This window comes from Octopus bimaculoides, chromosome 2 (assembly GCF_046866305.1).
Source record: "Octopus bimaculoides isolate indiv1 chromosome 2, ASM4686630v1, whole genome shotgun sequence".
NCBI classification, from domain to species: Eukaryota; Metazoa; Mollusca; class Cephalopoda; order Octopoda; family Octopodidae; genus Octopus; species Octopus bimaculoides.
Window position 1 is genome coordinate 57,175,383 of NC_142929.1, and position 18,963 is coordinate 57,194,345.

General features: G+C 36.9%; 1 protein-coding gene across 1 annotated transcript in view; it reads right to left on the reverse strand.

Annotated features, from left to right (window-relative positions):
- The window catches only part of LOC106883917 (uncharacterized), a 123,563-nt gene extending 107,987 nt beyond the window's left edge, over positions 1-15,576 (reverse strand). Inside the window, exons 1-2 of the mRNA XM_014935054.3 lie at positions 15,093-15,576; positions 7,334-9,695 (exon numbers count right to left, since the gene is read on the reverse strand). Of these exons, the coding sequence (XP_014790540.2) occupies positions 7,334-8,519 (1,186 nt within the window). The 5' untranslated portion in view covers positions 8,520-9,695; positions 15,093-15,576. The remainder of the gene's footprint in view (positions 1-7,333; positions 9,696-15,092) is intronic.
- Between the last annotated feature and the right edge of the window lie 3,387 nt (positions 15,577-18,963).

The following is an 18,963-nucleotide window of genomic DNA, read 5'->3' on the forward strand; positions in this document are numbered from 1 at the left end:
ATATATATATATGTATATATATTTCAGTGGAGGCAACGCCAGTGTAAGCAAAACTGATTGTTATCGGCTAAAATTGCGGAGGATTCCGCATTTGAGCTTAATACATATTATGTATAACCATATCTACCAATCTATCCATCCACCGATCCATTTATCTAATCATCTATCTTCTAAACGCATCAATCCATCTATCTATCATCCAGTTATTCTTTCTTTCAATCGATCTTCCCATTCTTCTTTATATATATATATATATGTATTTGTCCGTCTACTTTATTCATTCTCTCGAACCATCCATCCATTCATCTATCCATCAAAATCTCAATTTTGGTGCATCTATCTATTTTCCAAGCCCATCCATTCACATCTACTTACACACCGTGATGATATTTATGAGTATTTTTGTTAATTATTATAACCTCACCAAAAATAGAAGACTACAAGAAACTACCCAGGTTCAATTAAAAAAAAAAAGAAAAGTGATGAGTCGAGTACAGAGCTGAAACTCAAAATGTTTAGCCCCAGGTCAACTATGATTGAGAATGACAGAGTGTCCTGGAGAATAATTAAACTATGCAGAGTATTACAATCGTTTTTTTTTTTTTTTTAATTTCCAAAACAAAAACTATAAGGTACAGGCGTGGCTGTGTGGTAAGAAGCTTGCTTCCCAACCACATGGTTCTGGGTTCGGTCATACTGCGTGGTACCTTGAGCACTATAAGTTCGGCCCGACCAAAGCCTTTTGAGTGAATTTGGTAGACGGAAATTGAAAGAAGCCTGACGTGTGTGTGTATGTATATGGTTGTGTATATTATATATATATATATATATATATATATATATGTATATATATATATATATATATATATATATATATATATGTATATACACACATATGAATGTTATGTATGTATATGTGTGTGTGTGTGTGTGTGTGTCTTCGTCCCCCACCACAGCTTGGCAACCAGTGTTGGTGTGTTCAAGTTAACGTAACTTAGCAGTTCGGCAAAAGAGTCCCAATAGAATAAATACCATGCTTAATAAAAAATAAGTACTGTGGTCGATACATTCGACCGAAAATTCTCCAAGGCGGTACCCGGGCATGACCGCAGTCTAATGACTGTAAAAAAGATAATAGATAAATGTATGGAAAGCCAACAGAATTGGAAAACTGATGATAAATATTCCATCCACAAATTGGAAAGCTAGTGACAATTGCCAGCCAATGGAATTAGTAAGCTAGTGGTACAAGTTAACACCCATCGGAATTGCTAAGCTAGTAGAAATTAATCCGTCATCAGAAGTGGAACCACTGGACCAGAATTGGCAGGCAAGTGGTAACAAACAGCTACAAGAACTGTCAAAACAGTGATAACTATAACCACGAGAACTGGTAAGCTAATGGCGATAGCCCCTGGAATTGGTAAGCTAATAATATCGGCAATCAGAATTAGCAGGCTAGAATCGGTGATGGATACATAAAAAAAAAGGACATCTGAAAATATTAAGCGTTTTCTCTAAATGCAAAGATTTTCCCGTTGACATTTACTATCACATCACACCACCCTTGTCTCTATAAACCCTAAAGAAACTTGAAATATTGACGAAAAATACTTGAAAGATATCAGTTTCGCGTTTCCGCTTTCCACAGAGACTGATTAAATTATTATACTACAGAGTTCATCGAGTGCTTCCTGTATTTAAAATAAAAAGGTCTATATAAGCGTGCGTGTGTGTGTGTGTAGTTGTCATAAAAATTCGATAAACTTCTTTGAAATCACATACCACTATAAAGAATAGTATGCAAATATTAGGTTTAAAGAACCCTTTTGAATAGCAAAAGTCAGAGCTGCCCATGCTGTATGAGATGTGCTTCGAGAACCACTATTCCCCCTCCCTCCCCCCTCTCCCTCTATATATATATATATGGCATAGTAGGGGTGATGTCAGCAATGAGATAGGGTTTCCTATCATTTGCCAAAATCTGGTGAGCAAGATGTAGGCAATTATATCGACCATAGAGGGATGATTGACAAATTGAAGTTGTTGGACTTTGAACTGAGGTGAAGTACCAGTAGGCAATTTATCCACCACTTTCAACGACTCCGCTATTATACCACTCAGTAATAATAATGCTTTCAAGTTTTTCCACAAGTGTAGCAATTTCATGGGAAGGGATAGGTAGTGCCCCTAAGAGCCTAAAGCCCAACACACGTGTGAGTGTATAGACACACACACACACACACACACACAATCATTTCATGAAAGTTAACACTAGCATTTTAACGAGCGATAGCTGGCCAAAAATATCATACTATACGTTCAAACTGACCAGATCCGGCCTCACACACCAACCTTACAATGTCATTCTAAACTATTGCAAGATTAATTCAAAACAAGGTGAATAAATAAGCATTACATTTGACAGAATAATCTGAATACAAAAGAGTTAAACTCAGTTCCACTAAGTTTCGTGGTCTATTCAATCGTGTGTGTGTGTGTTTGTGTGTAACACGTTGCTCCAGAACAGCTTTGACGATAAAATACACGAGACAGTCTTACGTTTTGGGCTCCAATTCGTGTAAAGTAGTCCTTTAGATTTAAACACGTGATCAGTCCACAACGGAACAACATACATGTATAGAGTAAGGAGAACGAGAAATTGCGATAGTCAAGGCCTTCCTAAGGATTTGATTAAAGATTTGTTTTTTTTTTAATTAAATTTCTTCCAGAGAAGTTGAAACAAAAGAATTAGGAGTTGATGCATTTCGAAAAGGAACAAATGAAGGAGGATAAAATGTTTGTTTTTGTTTCATATGAAAATGGCAGCGAAGTGCTGGAATCGAGTCCTTAAAGTAATACAGGTTTAGCAAATGGGAACCTTTAATCGCGCGTACATAACTCTCCCAATAATAAACATTGCTGTCGCAAACGAAAGGGAGTAGTCGAAACTGGATTACAAGACTTCTTCTGCATACCACAAAACTGACCAATAATCTTCTCGTAACTCTTTTCAGCCTTTGGATTACAGCCATCCAGGTCACCGCCTTGAAAGGTTTACTCCAATGGTTCTAAACTGGGGTCTGTATGGCCCTTGGGAGTCCGCGTAAGATTTTATTGTTAGAGTTTATGTGCAATACAAATTATTCTAACAATATTTTTTTAATATAAATTCCTAATAATATTTAATAGCAAAAATATAAAAGGATATAATCATGTAGGTAATTGGCATGGCTGTGTAGTAAGAAGTTTATTTCCCAATTACACAGTTCTGGGTTCAGTCCCACAGTGGCGGCATCTGAGGTCTTCTACAATAGCTTTGCTTCGAACAAAGCCTTGTGATTAAATCTGGTAGACGGAAAGAAAGAAGCCCGTCGTGTGAGCACACACACATTCACACATAAACACCAAAAAGCATATAACAAATAGTGAGTGTGGGATTATCAATCCGGGCAAAATACTTCATCGGCTCTCGGTGGCACACCAGGCTAACAATGTTACTTAGCATAGTGAAGAAGTCCAGGTAATCTTTTGGTAGGGTCCAAGGTTTGGGTTCATCGCAATTCTATATTGTAAATCCGTGGATGGCTTCCAGATAAACTGGTTTTTACACAGAATTACGTATAAGTAATGGCCATTATTTTTAACATTTCTTCTATGTTATCTATCTATCTATCTATAACTAGTAGAAAGATAAATTTTAATCACACTCCTCTAATATCCGGATAGTTCGATCCTCATGGCTGGGTGCCGACAAATTTTTCTGCTTTTAAAAGAAAAAAAGGATTTTATTCTTTATATATATATATATATATATATATATATATATATATATATATATATATATACATATATATACATATATATATATATATGTATATATATATATATATATAATGTTCAATATCTACGCGTTGATTAAAATTTATCTTTTGTTCTACAATACATTTCAACGCTTCGAAAAACAAACTTGTTTGTTTGTTTGTTTGTTTGTTTATATATATATATATATATATATATATATATATATACCACACAGAAACAGACAGATGCATATCTTATATATGTGTATGTGTGTCTTTGTTCCCCCACCACAGCTTCACAACCGGGGGCAGTTTACGTCCTAGTAACATAGCAGTTCTGCAAAAACGTGACACGCAGAATAAGTACCAGTGCTTAATAAAAAAAAATGTACCAGGGTCAATTCGTTCGTCTTAAAAAAAAAATCTCAGTTCGGTGCCACAGAATGACCACAGTCCAGTGAATGAAACAGGTGAAAGATAAAAAAGATAAGCATACATTTTCTTCCTAAAAATTATACAAATGTCATTGTGACTCATTTTTTTGGGAGGTGGGGGAGCCATATGGTTAGCTCAACTGGTGCACCATTGCATTAAACCAGACTCAAGTTCATGGGTAGCACAATCTTATTTTCAATCGACCCGTCAGACGTAATATAAATAAATAGATAAATAAATAAAAATCGATCGACCTCGGCGGCACTTGAACTCATAATGCAGACAGATGAAGTTAATTACTATTGAGCATATATCTAATCTGGTGCGCTAGTGTTTCTACCAAAATCAATGAGCAATAATCTTGCCCCATTGGTACGGTGGATGGTGTACAACTGATAGAGAGTCAGGCGATTAAAAAAACAACAACAAAAAAAAACATGAAAAGCTTGATGGTAGTTGAGTTTTTTTGGTTCTGATTTCAAATGCCAACGGTTCTGATTTTACTTTTCCTCCTCCTGGGATTGATAAAATAAGTATCAATCAAAGCACTTCGATATATCGACTACACTCCCTCTCTTCCTAAATATGGCCTCGTTGTGCCAGAGCGTTATCAACAGCCTGGTTGAACAGACCATGATTGCACCATTCTAAATGTGACCACCCATCCTATTTTTATTCACATAGTACGTCTAGAAGATACATTGTCTACTCTATCATTTTGCCCCTTAAAACAAAAATAAATGAATACATAAATAAATCTAGGGATAGGTGCAGGAGTTACTGTGTGTTTAAGAAGCTTGATTTCCAACCATGTGGACTTGAGTTCAGTCCTGCTGTGCAGTACCTTGGGCATATGTCTTCTACTGTAGATCCGGGCCAACCAAAGCCTCGTGAGTGGATTTGAATAACGGAAACTAAAGAAGCCCGCCGTGTGTGGGTAAGGGTGTATATTATATATATAAAATTTGCGTGTCATTGTCCTCCTTCACCGATTGACAATTAGTGCTGGTTTGTTTTCGTCACCGTAATAGAGCAGTTCGGCAAACGAATTCGATAAAAAAGTACCAGGCTTAAAAAATAAGTACTAAGGATAAATTTGTTCAACTAAACTCTTCAAGGCGGTGCCCCAGTATGGCAGCAACCCAATGACTGAAACCAGTAAAAATTTAAAAATTATTTCATTTGAAGGAAATTTGGTTGCTATGTCTAGCAGATTGAGCAACTATACACAGGCTTCTTTTTAGTTGTAGTCGAGTAATTATTACTAGAATAAATAGCATATAATTTAATGGGGACTAATAAACAGTGTAAGTACTTATTTATCGATCTTTCAGAGGTAAGGGGGCGATAAGGAATTTGAGGAGAAGTGAAAAGTTGTTAGATAAGTGCAAGAATCTTGGGTACGTACCTTCCTGGGTGAATTATATATTGGTTTCACATTTTCCGCACAAGGCTAGTAATTGTGAGGGAAGGGATAAGTCGATTACATCGACACCAATATATCACTGGTACTTATTTCATCGAACCCGAAAGGATGAAAGGCAAAATCGACCTCGGCAGAGACTGCGAAATGGTCTCCAAACGCTTAGCAACCGGTGCTGGTTTGTCTACTGATAGAGTAAGCATTAGACAAAGTAAGTATGTGTGTGTCGACTAAACTGAAGGCTGTGCCCCAGTATGGCCGCAGACCAATGACTGAAATAGTAGAGTGAGTCAGCGCATTTTTATCGAGATTGACACGGGGTTAAAATAACGACAACTCGTATATCAAATCAACGAGGAAGTTCTAAATGGTCAATGGATTTGCTAAAAATAGCAGCCGATTATCTCTAAAACAAAACAAAAACAAAAAATAGACGCACGGTCACATTCTGTACAATGTGTCTTTGCTACTGTCTTGGAAAATATGACCCCCTTTTTGATGCATAGCCTAATCTGGGATTAAAACAACAACAGTAACAGTCTTCATATTAAAATTCTCTCAAGAAAACATCCTTACACGAGACCAACTTCATTGCCCTAAAGCATTTGCATTAAAAGACAAATCTGGTGTATTGGTCCTATAAAATTCTTATGCATGAGACAGTCGCAAATAGGAGTGACATGACAAGGTGTTGGACATGAAAATTATCAACATAAGTTAGGAACTTTAATAGAAGCCGGTTCGTCGAGCCATCGTGGCGCAAACGTTATACCGGTACCCTCTTTAAAATCACTAAATATGTATGACACTATTTTGAGTAAATGGAGTTACATAATCACTCAAACACACACACACACACTTATTTATTTATACCCCACTATTCATCTGCGCTGTTCTAACTCATTTTCATTTTGTACATCATATATATATATATATATATATATATATATATATATATATATATATATATATATAATACAATATATAAGCATATGCATGTATACATACATTTACATGTATATATAGATGCATATCTGGGTACAGGACGTTAGGAAAATGAACAGGGACATAAAAACAAAACGGGCTATGTTTACAGACAACAGAACGAACACATAGGGAAACAAAGAAGCCACTTATGGAATTATTCCTTCATTAGCTGCATATATATATATATATATATATATATATATATTACTGTCTGTAAAAATACCAATTAATACATATGTATATACACACACACACAGGGTGGGCCAAGAATCACGTACCCAAACATTGCCATTTTATTTATTGTGCAATTGACTTTTGGCCCACCTGTATGTATGTATATGTCGCATGCATACACACATCTGGTACGTTATCTAGCTTCCTTCCACTTAGTTAAAACTCTAAGTCGACTCTTGATAAGATTTGAACTCGGAATGTACGCAACACGAATAGTAACTTAGCGCTTTACTGTTTCTGCCACTATGCAACACAACATTCCATCCGACCTTGAGTATTACTCAGTACATACAATAATAGCTACAGATAAGAGTAGGACGAAATATGGAAATAAATATAGGGTAAAAAAATAATAAAGAAATAAAATATAGAGTATAAACAGAGAAAAAAATTAATAAATATTTTTGAAAAGAAAAATTGCAACGATTTGTTTTGGGTTTGATGGACTTACCTGCGACTGATAGTAGAGTTAATAGACCAAGGAAAAGCAGTAGAAGGCGCTGGGGTTGCCAGGCAACCGTTTGCCGACATGAGGCGATGGTGGTGGTGAGAGAGGAGGACAGATTTGCGGACAAACTGGCAAATAGACGAGGCTTGGTCAACAGCAGCGAACACAACGCTGACAGCACTGATGACAACGTCGACGACGGCGACGACGACGATGATTGAGATGACAACCCAGGAAAGAAGGTTGTTGCTGTCGTCGTTAGGGGTGGTGGTGGTGGTGGTGGTGGTGGTGATGATGACGATGACGCCAGTGAAATATTTTCGGTATATTTTTTTTTATCTTCCAACGCTGGAGAGTTAGAAAAGGTTTTGTTATTGATTGTTGTTGTTGTTGTTGTTGTGGCAGCTGTTATCGTCGTCGTCGTCGTCGCCGCAAGATCCGATGCACCAGGACAGCAAGTGTTTTTACAGCGAGTTGCAGGGAAGAAAGAGTTAGGAGATTTCAACGAGTTTTTGTCCGGTTCCGACATAAAATGTGGCGATAGTGGTAACGATTTTAATGAAAGTGTTGATAATGATGATCGTGGCGGTGGTGGTGGTGGTGGTGATGATGATGTATGCAATAACAATCCTCCTCCGTCTACGGTTCGCATCTCCTTGGAGACGCCGCTGAACTGTGACGCATCAGCAGGGACAGAACAGCCAGCGGGAGCTTTCCCAGAGTCATTGGAGTAAGAAGGACAGCAACAACAGTACTGTACGGTGCTGGATTCACAGTTGGGGGCAAAACCCCGAAAGGAGAGGAGAGACGCCGTTGGTTTTACAGTAGTGCGTCGCTCGCTCTTTAAGTTTGCAGATATCACAGTCGGTGAGATGTGGTGGAACTTTGACGATTGTGTTGTTGGTGAACATTTTACTACGGTTGTCTGTCCGCTGTCAGTAAAAGACGACAGAGACTCGGCCAGCAAGTCCTTGGAAACCGGTGTGATGGCCGACGACTGATTGTTCATTAACTGATGTCCAGAAGGAAAAGACTGAGCTCTGATAGGAGCCACGCTGGTCATCACCGGCATAACAAGGTCGACTGTTCTTTCTGTGTAGGCCATCGGAGGAACGACCGAAAGCATTGTTCTGTTGCGAATATCTCGCAATTGGTGACAGTAGTGATGACTACAGGAGCACCCCTCCATCCCTTTCCAGACATTAGTCAACGAATGTGAAGGGTGGAAAATAGTTTCGAACGTAGTATGTATGTCTTACGTCCACAAATTCGCAGAAAAATGACGAATCTATGAACAAGTGTCGAACACAGATTACACACGCACACAAATTATATTATTTTCATGGAGCTGAATGATTGAGGCTAGTAGCTTATTACATTTCAACTGCTTGGTGGTTGTTGATGAAAATGGAAAGAAATCCAGTATAAATAGTGACAAATATAGCACTTGTTACAAGAGACACGATAAAGATAGTTGTCAGATAGTTGCAATATTACTGACGTGGCTAGTGATGATGGCGATTATGATAATTGTGATTAAAGAATGTGTGAAATAATGCTTAATCTATCTTCTTAGCACTTGTAAGTCCAAGCTATTGGCCATATGTGTCGAAACTGTCAGCTGGTCATCCGTCCGTTTGTCTTGTCCGACTACTGGACACAACTGTTCACAGCAAACAGTCAGAGGTTAATAGATTTTATCGACAGGATTTCTTTTACTTCAAGTATGCAGGCTGCTAATTCCGAAAATAAGCGCTGACCGGAGTGATCGTGAACAGATTTCTATTCTGTTGGCACGAAGCAAGAATTTCCAAACAAGCAAACTGCTACTACCACTACTAATAAGCAAGCACAGCTGCCGATCCGCCAATAAAGTTACCATCAAAAGAAATTCCTTAAATACATCCACACATGCGTATACGCAAATGTAGCCTTGCTTTGTTGATAGGATTAACTTCTCGTAAGTCTCAGGACACACGTGGGTGAATATATGTAGGCATGAGACAGCTGTGAAAGTTGTGAAAGACAATTAGCTCAAAAGTAACTGTAATGCTAGGCAAATAAATTCTTCAATAAACTGTAATCCACTCGAAGAACAAGTTTTGTAAATACCGATAATTGTGCAACGTGGGTTATTGTGTTTTCTTATTGTTCAAAAATATAGGTGTATGTTGAAATAACACTACTAAAATATGATAAATAAATTAATAACCCGAGCAGTTTAATTTCCTTGAAACTGGTATAACTCGCTTTGATTACAACGTGTGGTTTAAGTTGTAATAGTTATTCGTTGTCGTGTCAGTGGTATTGGTTTGGTGTTAAACAGCCGACTAGTCAGATGACGGATAATATACACTTTTAGGTCCTGGAAGAGAAAGAAAACAAACGATAAGAATGATTCAAAGGTATATGAATAAATAACAGAATGGTCAGCAGGAGTTAGGATCAGCTCCTGCTTAGAAAACTGGCCCCTACCATTATTACTTGCAATCACTATCGTTCATACACCCACTACAACTTGCATCGAAATTAAGGGAACAAAGGGCTAGTTAAATAACAGAGACCAGTTGTCAAGTCTAGACTCATGTCAGCTGTGATTAAGAAAGGTTCCAGTTAATTTTTCTTCTGACAGTGTGCTGTGCGTGTGCTATCCGTACCGCTCTGTAGGACGGTAGGTGATTGAATAGATTTGGTTGCTATTTCTAAACCAGCAGGTTTCTTAACCTGCTTTTCAGTATACCTCCTTTACCAGTTCACCCTACTACATATATTACAATGAAAAATAATTTTAAAAAAAGGTAGTCTTGCATACAACAACCTATATTACATTACCAGTCTTTTATATGAAGTTAACATTAGCATCCTTAAAAATCAAACATTAAGAAGTATAAATCTAAACAACATCACTGTAAATAATGATAAAAAATATACCCCCTCCGCCGCCCAGAATACTCAAATCTTCCCCTGGAATTCTGAAATTTCTCTCCAGGGAGAAATTTTCCCTTCAGTTAAAAATTGCGGTACTACATAGACAAGCGACCTAAGTTGGCTCGCTCTGTTATACATACAGTTGAAAAAAAATTTGGTAAATAAGCACATAAAAAAAATAAGAATAAACGATTTCAAGAAAGTCAGCGGAGCATAACATTGTGACACTTACTTCTTCTGAAAGGACCCCCACCACAACCAGTTGGAAACATTAGGTATTTCAGCTCAACTTGCACACACGCACACAGACACACACACACACACACACGCTAGCTAACATAACTAGCGAACCTCTAAACGCTCGCTCAACTTACATAATAACAGCAACAAAACCTCTCAGAGCAGACTCCGCCGAAGGACACTTTCGAAACGTGGTCTTCGATGTATTGTCTGGTGAAGAAGATAATACATGCTGACCGTAACTGGGAAAAAAACTTTTGATTCTGTGCTCGACTGGGGTCAACTTGGCTCTTAACAAGCTTTGTTTATTATTATTATTATTATTAATTTAATAGTCTACTGAACCGATTAAGCTCATTGAAATAAAACGCTAATCTCCCAGAAACCCGAAAGAAATTGAATTAAGAAGAGGATTGTACAATTTCGCTGTATAATTCATGGAGCTCAAAGTTTGCCTTTCTATTCCCTCCCCTCTAAACTAACCTCTCCCCACCAAAATAAAAAAAAACAGACAAAAACACAAACTATATCTCAACTAATTTCTCTGCGATTCGATTCGAAATAATTTTATATTTAAATACAACAAACCAGGTACATTAAGTAAGCAAATTCATTTCGTTAGAAATAGCACCGGAATCTACCTCAAATCATACACTACAACCTCGAGAAAAGGATGTATGTATAAAAGAATGTTGTCCTGCAATGAATGCATTACCTAAACATTAGAATGTTAAAACTGGAAATAACTTTGATCATCGGGCCTGTCCATACAGGGCTGACCAAGGGTTAAACAACAACAACAACGTTTATTGAAACTTATTTTGTTCTTCATAAAACTAAACGTAAACATATATAGGAAGAAGTAAGACCCCCAATTAGTTATGAATGAGTTTTACTTTTTAGGATGTTAATTAGAGTTGTCAATTAAAATAAAAAGATGAAATAAAAGATAAAGCAAAATAATAATTTTATTACAAATTTCATTCACACTACAAACACACTTCACGCTTGTTGTGTTCATTCTGTCCTACCCTTGATTTATATATATATATATATATATATATATATATATATATATATATATATATATATATATGGTGAGAAGCTTGCTTCCCAATCACATGGTTCCGAGTTTAGTCCTACTGCATGGGACTTTGGGCAAGTGTCTTCTATAGCCTTGGACCGACCAAAGCCTGGTCAGTGGATTTGGTAAATGGAAACTGAAAGAAGCCCGTCGTATTTATATATACATATATATGTATTCATATATGCAAATGTGTGAGTGTGTCTTTGTGCATGTGTGAACCCCACTACAGTTTGATACCCAGTCCTGGTGTGTTTACGTTACCATAACTTAGCGATTCGGCTAAAGTCACCGATAGAATAAATACCAGGTTTTTTAATAAAGAAAAAAAAACAAGTACGGGGGCCGATACAATTGACCAAAATAACTGAAGGTGGTGCCCCAACATGGCCACAGTCTAATGACTGAAAACAAGTAAATAAAAGGTCTTCCCACTCCCAAATCAAGACTGACATGAATAAACCACACAATGTTAATAATGTAGAGAGAGCCGCAGAGGATGATAGCAACAGAATAATTTATTTGCCTCGGGATTAAAAACCTTGCAGCAATACGATGTCTGACAATAACACACACATCTGTCTGTCTCTCTTTTACACACACACACACACACACACACAAATTAGTGAACACTTCTGTTTACAAACGAAGGAAAAGTAGTATACAAGAGTAAAAAGTACAGCATGTATATTTTATTAGAAAGTGAACCTTATTTTTCATTGTAAATCTTTACTCTGAATTTCACGCTCCCAGATATTATAATCCAGTAGTTCACATACACATCTATAGATGCATGCATGTCTCTCTGTGTGTGTAAATATATGGCTACAAAGAAAAACATATCTAACTAGATAGTTACTAAAAACAGCAGCAATAAAAAAAACACAAACTAACCCAGATAAACAAATAAAAAGCGAGAAGAAAATCATAAACTCAACAACGAAAACATCCCAAATAGAAATTTTAACACCAGCTAGAAGAACAAGAATGATATAATATGCTGAACAGAAGAACAAGGACAGAAGTAGGGGTGCGTGTATGTTTGAATTTGAGTTCCGCCTGCAAAACCTATTTAAAGTAAACAGTACGAGGTGATATATTTTTAGTGAAACGTTCTGATTTACGGGACGTGTAGCAGTAATAGTAGTAGTAATAGTAGTAGTAGTAGTAGTAGTAGCAGCTTAGTAGTAAGCATTTATAAGTTGTTGTTGTTGTTTTTTAATTAAACTGGGACATTTCAAGAACACACACACAATCCAACAACAACGGAGGTTCACGAGGAATCGCTTTCGTGGTTCCTTTAGCTACAAGAAAGAGCAGTCAAATCTCCTTAACATTACACATGCTATCCATCTTTAAAATAAAAACAAAAAGAAAAAAAACGGGGGGCGGGTTGGTGATAACGTAGTCCTTAGATTAGATATTCAATGTTTGCTCGCAGTTGGAAGATCTTTCGATTAGTTCGGACCTGGATGGAGCTCAACGCTTGATAGCTATTACAAGATAAATTTGTAGTCGCTCTTGACCTGCTAGGTAGAAATAGCAGTCAAATCACCGTCAACTTTTCAACCTTTTCAACCTTTTAAAAAAGATAAATGAAAATCACATTGGATAGTGAAGTCAGATATACCCTGTTAGGAAAAATAAAAGATGGAAAAAAGACGGTATAGTCACAGCAAGAACGACTTGGATCAATAAGAATTAACACAATCAGGGTAGATTTGGGACTACACAAAACAAATCGTTACAGAGGCTATGTAGTGACTCGCCCTACTAGAAATACCAAAGAAATCTCTCTCAACATGTTAGGTTAAAAAAAAAATAGGGAACAGGCTGGATAATGTTGTCCTAGATACAGACTGGATTAAAAAGAAGAAGAAAAAAATTACCCGTTGCTTATGGTCGGATCATACGGGTGTTTGCTCGATAAGACCCGAGACTTTGCATTCACTAAAGGTATATATTATACACACACACACACACACACACACACACACATATATATATATATATATATTATACGCACACATGTAACAGACATGAACAGGTTGAGTGTAAGGGACGAACGCATTGTGTGTCAGTATGATGTCTACAAGATGGATTTTTTAAGGGTGTCAGGAGCGCGCGAGTGTTTGTATGCGCGCGGATGTGTGTGTGTGTGTGTATTTCTTGTGTTACAGAAATAAGCGGACAAATATCTGAGTCTAACACATGTGTTGTTATAAAACGGCTGACTTTGAACAAAGTGTATAGGTCAACCACAAAATACACATACGCACACATATTTGTAAACAGTACATTAGTAGAGTTTACGCATAAAACACAGGTCACTAATAGTTTCGTAGTTTGTAGTAAATGAATTATAAAGTAAGACCATCAAAAATAAAGTACTACACGCACAGACAGACACGCGTTGTGTTTTTCAAAGTAGTAAAACATGATCGCCACGGTTGGAACAACTTTGTACATAGGTCTCCTCCACCAAGAGATTATGTATTTTATTTACCATCTTGTATTGGGTTTCATTATATTTTTATGTGCTTTTTTTTCTCTTCGAATGTACAATAAGACAAACTATTTTATGTATGGAGCAGTTTTTATCTCCGTTTGTAAACAGTGCCCGATCTATCCTGCTATAACATACTTGTTGTGTGAATGTGTGTGTGCATGCTAGTATGTACCGTACATTTATACGAGTAAGCGACAAACCAGTGAAGAATAAACAACGATTATAAACAATAGTCATACAGTTCATCCGACAATAGTACGAAAATGATGACAATATTCACCGAGTCATTTATTCCGATATCTCATGTGGATGGATATATTGAATTTTTTTAATACACTCATGTTTGTAGTCAAGATAACACACAAATACACAGATCCAGGAAATAAGCTGTAAATTTGGTCGCGCGCGTGTAAACACACACACACACACACACACACACATGTATATATATATATATATATATATATATATATATATATATATATATATATATATATCTGAAAACATGAAATGTGTACACATGCGCGCAGCTATCGGTTTGGAAATGGCCTGTAAGCCGGGGAATACAGCTGTGAAATTCCTTGATTGGCGGTCCTATGCTTAGGACATTCAATTCCATACAATGTATCAATGTATACATTACTTTTCACGTCATTTAAATTTCAATGGATACCCCGACATATTTCGTAGCCTGTCCCCCGAAAACTCCTTTCATCACTCACTCTAAGAATATTTTTATATTAAAGAATATATATATATGTGTGTGTGTTCCTGTCCATGTGTAAACATATAACGCACCGTCAATGTAAAGTATATGTTTAAATTTGTTTTACAGTCTAAAAGTGCATTTATAATGAATAATTAAAATACATGCAGACTTCATTATAAACAAGAGGCGGAGAACATATAATATATATATATATATATATATATATATATATATATATATATATATATATATATATATATATATATATATATGAAATGACAAGTAGGTTTACCTGCTAACAATATATATTTTCTTCTGTCAGGTTTCCCAGTAATAGTTAAATCATAGTTGAATTACATTCGTTTCCTCCTCATAGTATGAAAATATGTTAAATTATGTATGTGTATACAAGTACGCTACTGCGTATGAAAATGTATGGTATATATGTATATGTATTTATGAGTGTGTGCATATACGCATGTAAGAATGGACGTATGTAGAATATATTTTCTGTGATAGGCTATATATGTATGTATATATATATATTGCTTGTGTGTATATAGGTATTTAGTGAAATACCCGAAGAGAAGTGTATATAATAATGCAAGATTAACTTGATATGTTGAATATATATTTATATATTTGTGTGTGGGAGTGTATATATTTATGTGTGAACTGTATATTTTAGTTAGACATTTTTCTCAAATGTTTAGTAGAGTAGTAATAATTCCCCGTATGGTAAACGTATAACTGGCCGGACTGCCTGTGGTAGGACTGAAGAGTTTACAAGAGGGGAAACCGACTAATAACATGCAGAAGGAAGGGGAGGCAAAGGAGTAGTAGCAATAACGAGAAGGAATGGGGAAAGAAAGAGAAGGTAATATCAACAAGAAAGAGTAGCAGGGGAAGGTATAAATAATAGAAGTGGAGAGGGAAAGGGAGAGAGAAGTAAAAGAGAAACATTATAGCAAGGATGTTCAGCCTAAGAGGGTGGAGACGGAGGAACTGACATGAACCTGTAGCCGTAGCAGTTAAGTAGTATAGAGAGAGAGTGAGGGTGGGACAGAGAGAGAGGTTGAGAGATATAAAGAGTGAGTGAGTGAATGAGAGATATAGAGAGTGAAAGAGATACAGGGAGAGCTGTAGGGTGATAGAGATAGTAGGAAGTAGTATAGAGGGAATGATCAAGGCAGAGAAAGAGAGAGAGAGAGAGAGAGAATTAGTGAAATAATAAAGTCATAAATAACAGAAGTAAAAAAAGAACTAAAGAGAACACATACACAATCACACACACAAATATTTATACACACATACATACAATACAACAGACACACGCTTCTATCTGCTCCTCCTACTTTAAATACTCACTCTTTTTATTCTCCCTCTCACACAATATGTGTTTAGATCTCTCCATCTCTCTCTTTCTCTCTCACTGTCTCTATGTAGGAGGGAGTAAATCAGTTCAAAACAGTGAGAGGTGGAGTAGGAAAAAGCGAAGGTATGAACGTGTGTGTACGTGTGTGCGTGTGAGTTTGTATGTGTGTGTGTGTGTGGCGTGTGTGTGTGTGTGTGTGCGTGTAGTGAAGCGAGAAAGAGTGACACACACACACACACATATGCACACACGCACACACAAAGCCACACACACACACAAAGCCACACACGCATACACACAGACACGCACATATATGCATACACGGGCACACTCGCATACACACACACGAACATACTTATATTCGTGTACATATATACATTTTTTTTTTATTTATATATTTTTTTTATTTATATGTTTCAGCCAAGTGGCTGCGGCCATGCTGGTGCACCACCTTTAGTCGAGCAAATCGACCCCAGGACTTATTCTTTAGAAGCCTAGTACTTATTCTATCGGTCTCTTTTGCCGAACCGCTAAGTTACGGAGACATAAACACACCAGCATCGGTTGTCAAGCGATGTTGGGGGGACAAAGACAGACACACAAACACATACATATATATATACATACATACGACGGGCTTCTTTCAGTTTCCGTCTACCAAATCCACTCACAAGGCTTTGGTCGGCCCGAGGCTATAGTAGAAGACACTTGCCCAAGATGCCACGCAGTGGGACTGAACCCGGGACCATGTGGTTGGTAAGCAAGCTACTTACCACACAGCCACTCCTACGCCTATATATATATATATTAGACTGCGGCCATGCTGGGGCACCGTCTTGAATAATTATAATCGAAGGATTCGACTCCAGTACATTTCTTTAACAGTATGAAGCTTATCTGTCGGTCTCTTTTTCCATACTGCTACGTTACGGGGACGTAAAAACAACAACACCGGTTGTTAAGCGGCGATGCGAAACACACACACACACACACACACACATACACACACACACACTCACATTCACACAAATCCACATATACATGTATATACATATACGAGGGGCTTCTTTCAGTTTCCGGCTACCAGATCCACTCACAAGGCTTTATGACGCACAAGACACCATGTAGTGGAACTGAACACGGCACCATGTGGTTGGCAATGTGTGTGTGTGTGTGTGTGTGTGTGTGTGTGTGTGCGTGTGCGTGCGCACGCGCAGGTATGCCAGTGAGGTTGAGAAGTTCGCTTTGCAACTATGAGTTTCCAATTTCGATTCTAATGCCCATCAATTTCGCAGGCGTAAAAACACATTCTTACATACACTCGCATATATACATACATACATATATATATATATATATATATATATATATATACACACACATATATATATATATAGCAATAAGAAAATGGAGGGGGATATGAGGTACTCATCAACTTGCAGACACTATATTCCGTTGATTAATCCGTTGATTAATCCGTTGATTAATCTTGATATATATATATATATATCGATATATATATATATATATATCGATATATATATATATATATATCGATATATATATATATATATATCGATATATATATATATATATATCGATATATATATATATATATATATATATATATATATCGATATATATATATATATATATCGATATATATATATATATCGATATATATATATATATGTATCGATATATATGTGTGTGTGTGTGTGTGTGTGTGTGTGTGTGTGTGTGTGTGTGTGTGTGTGTGTGTGTGTGTGTGTGTGTGCGTGCGTGCGTGTGTGTGTGTGTGTGTGTAAATATAAACTTAGATATGTTTCGACCAAAGATTGGTCCAGGCCATGTCTAACTTAAGAGCACCACCTGATAGGATTATCTAAATCCTGTTTAAGTTGAGTTTTGGTTATGGTCCATTCAAGTAGTGAGTTCTTGTTGAGTGAGTTGTATTCAAGCATGGGTGGCTTATCCGGTATTCCTTGAAGAAATCTGTCCAATATATATATATATATATATATATATATATATATATATATATATATTTATGTATGTATTAATGTGCGTATGTGTGTGTGTGTGTGTGTGTGCCTGTGAGTTGTTCACATCACAATAATTCTAACTTCGAGAGAACAAGAAATGGTTCAGTTTTGGAACGTTGGGTATCGAAGCATATAAGCTATAAATAGTAGCGTATCAATATTCAGTTTAAAAACCCTACAAACCCGGTTCGTGTCCCGATGCTCAACCTCCTACCTTTTCTATCCAAGGGGCTGCTCAAACCAAAACTTGTATGCTATTACTGATAGCTTCATCTGCTTCGAGTTCCAATTCTAAAAACTTATATATAGACATGTGTGTGAATGACATTGTATATTCTGTTATTCTTTTACTTGTTTTAGTCATTTGACTGCGGCCATGCTGGAGCACCGCCTTCAGTCGAACTAATCGACCCCAGGGCTTATTCTTTGTAAGTCTAGCACTTATTCTATCGGTTTCTTTTGCCGAACCGCTTGATTACGGGGACGTAAACATACCAACATCGGTTGTCTAGCAATAGTGGAGGGACAAACACAGACACACAAATACACACACACACACACACACAAACACACACACACACACACATTATATATGAGTGTGTGTGTGTGTATATATGTTTCTTCTGTTTACGCTCCCTTAACTTTGCGGTTCGGCAAAAAAGCTCCGATAGACAAACTACCAGTCTTATTTATAAAAAAAAATAAAAGCAGTACTGGGGTCGAATTGCTCGACTAAACTTTTC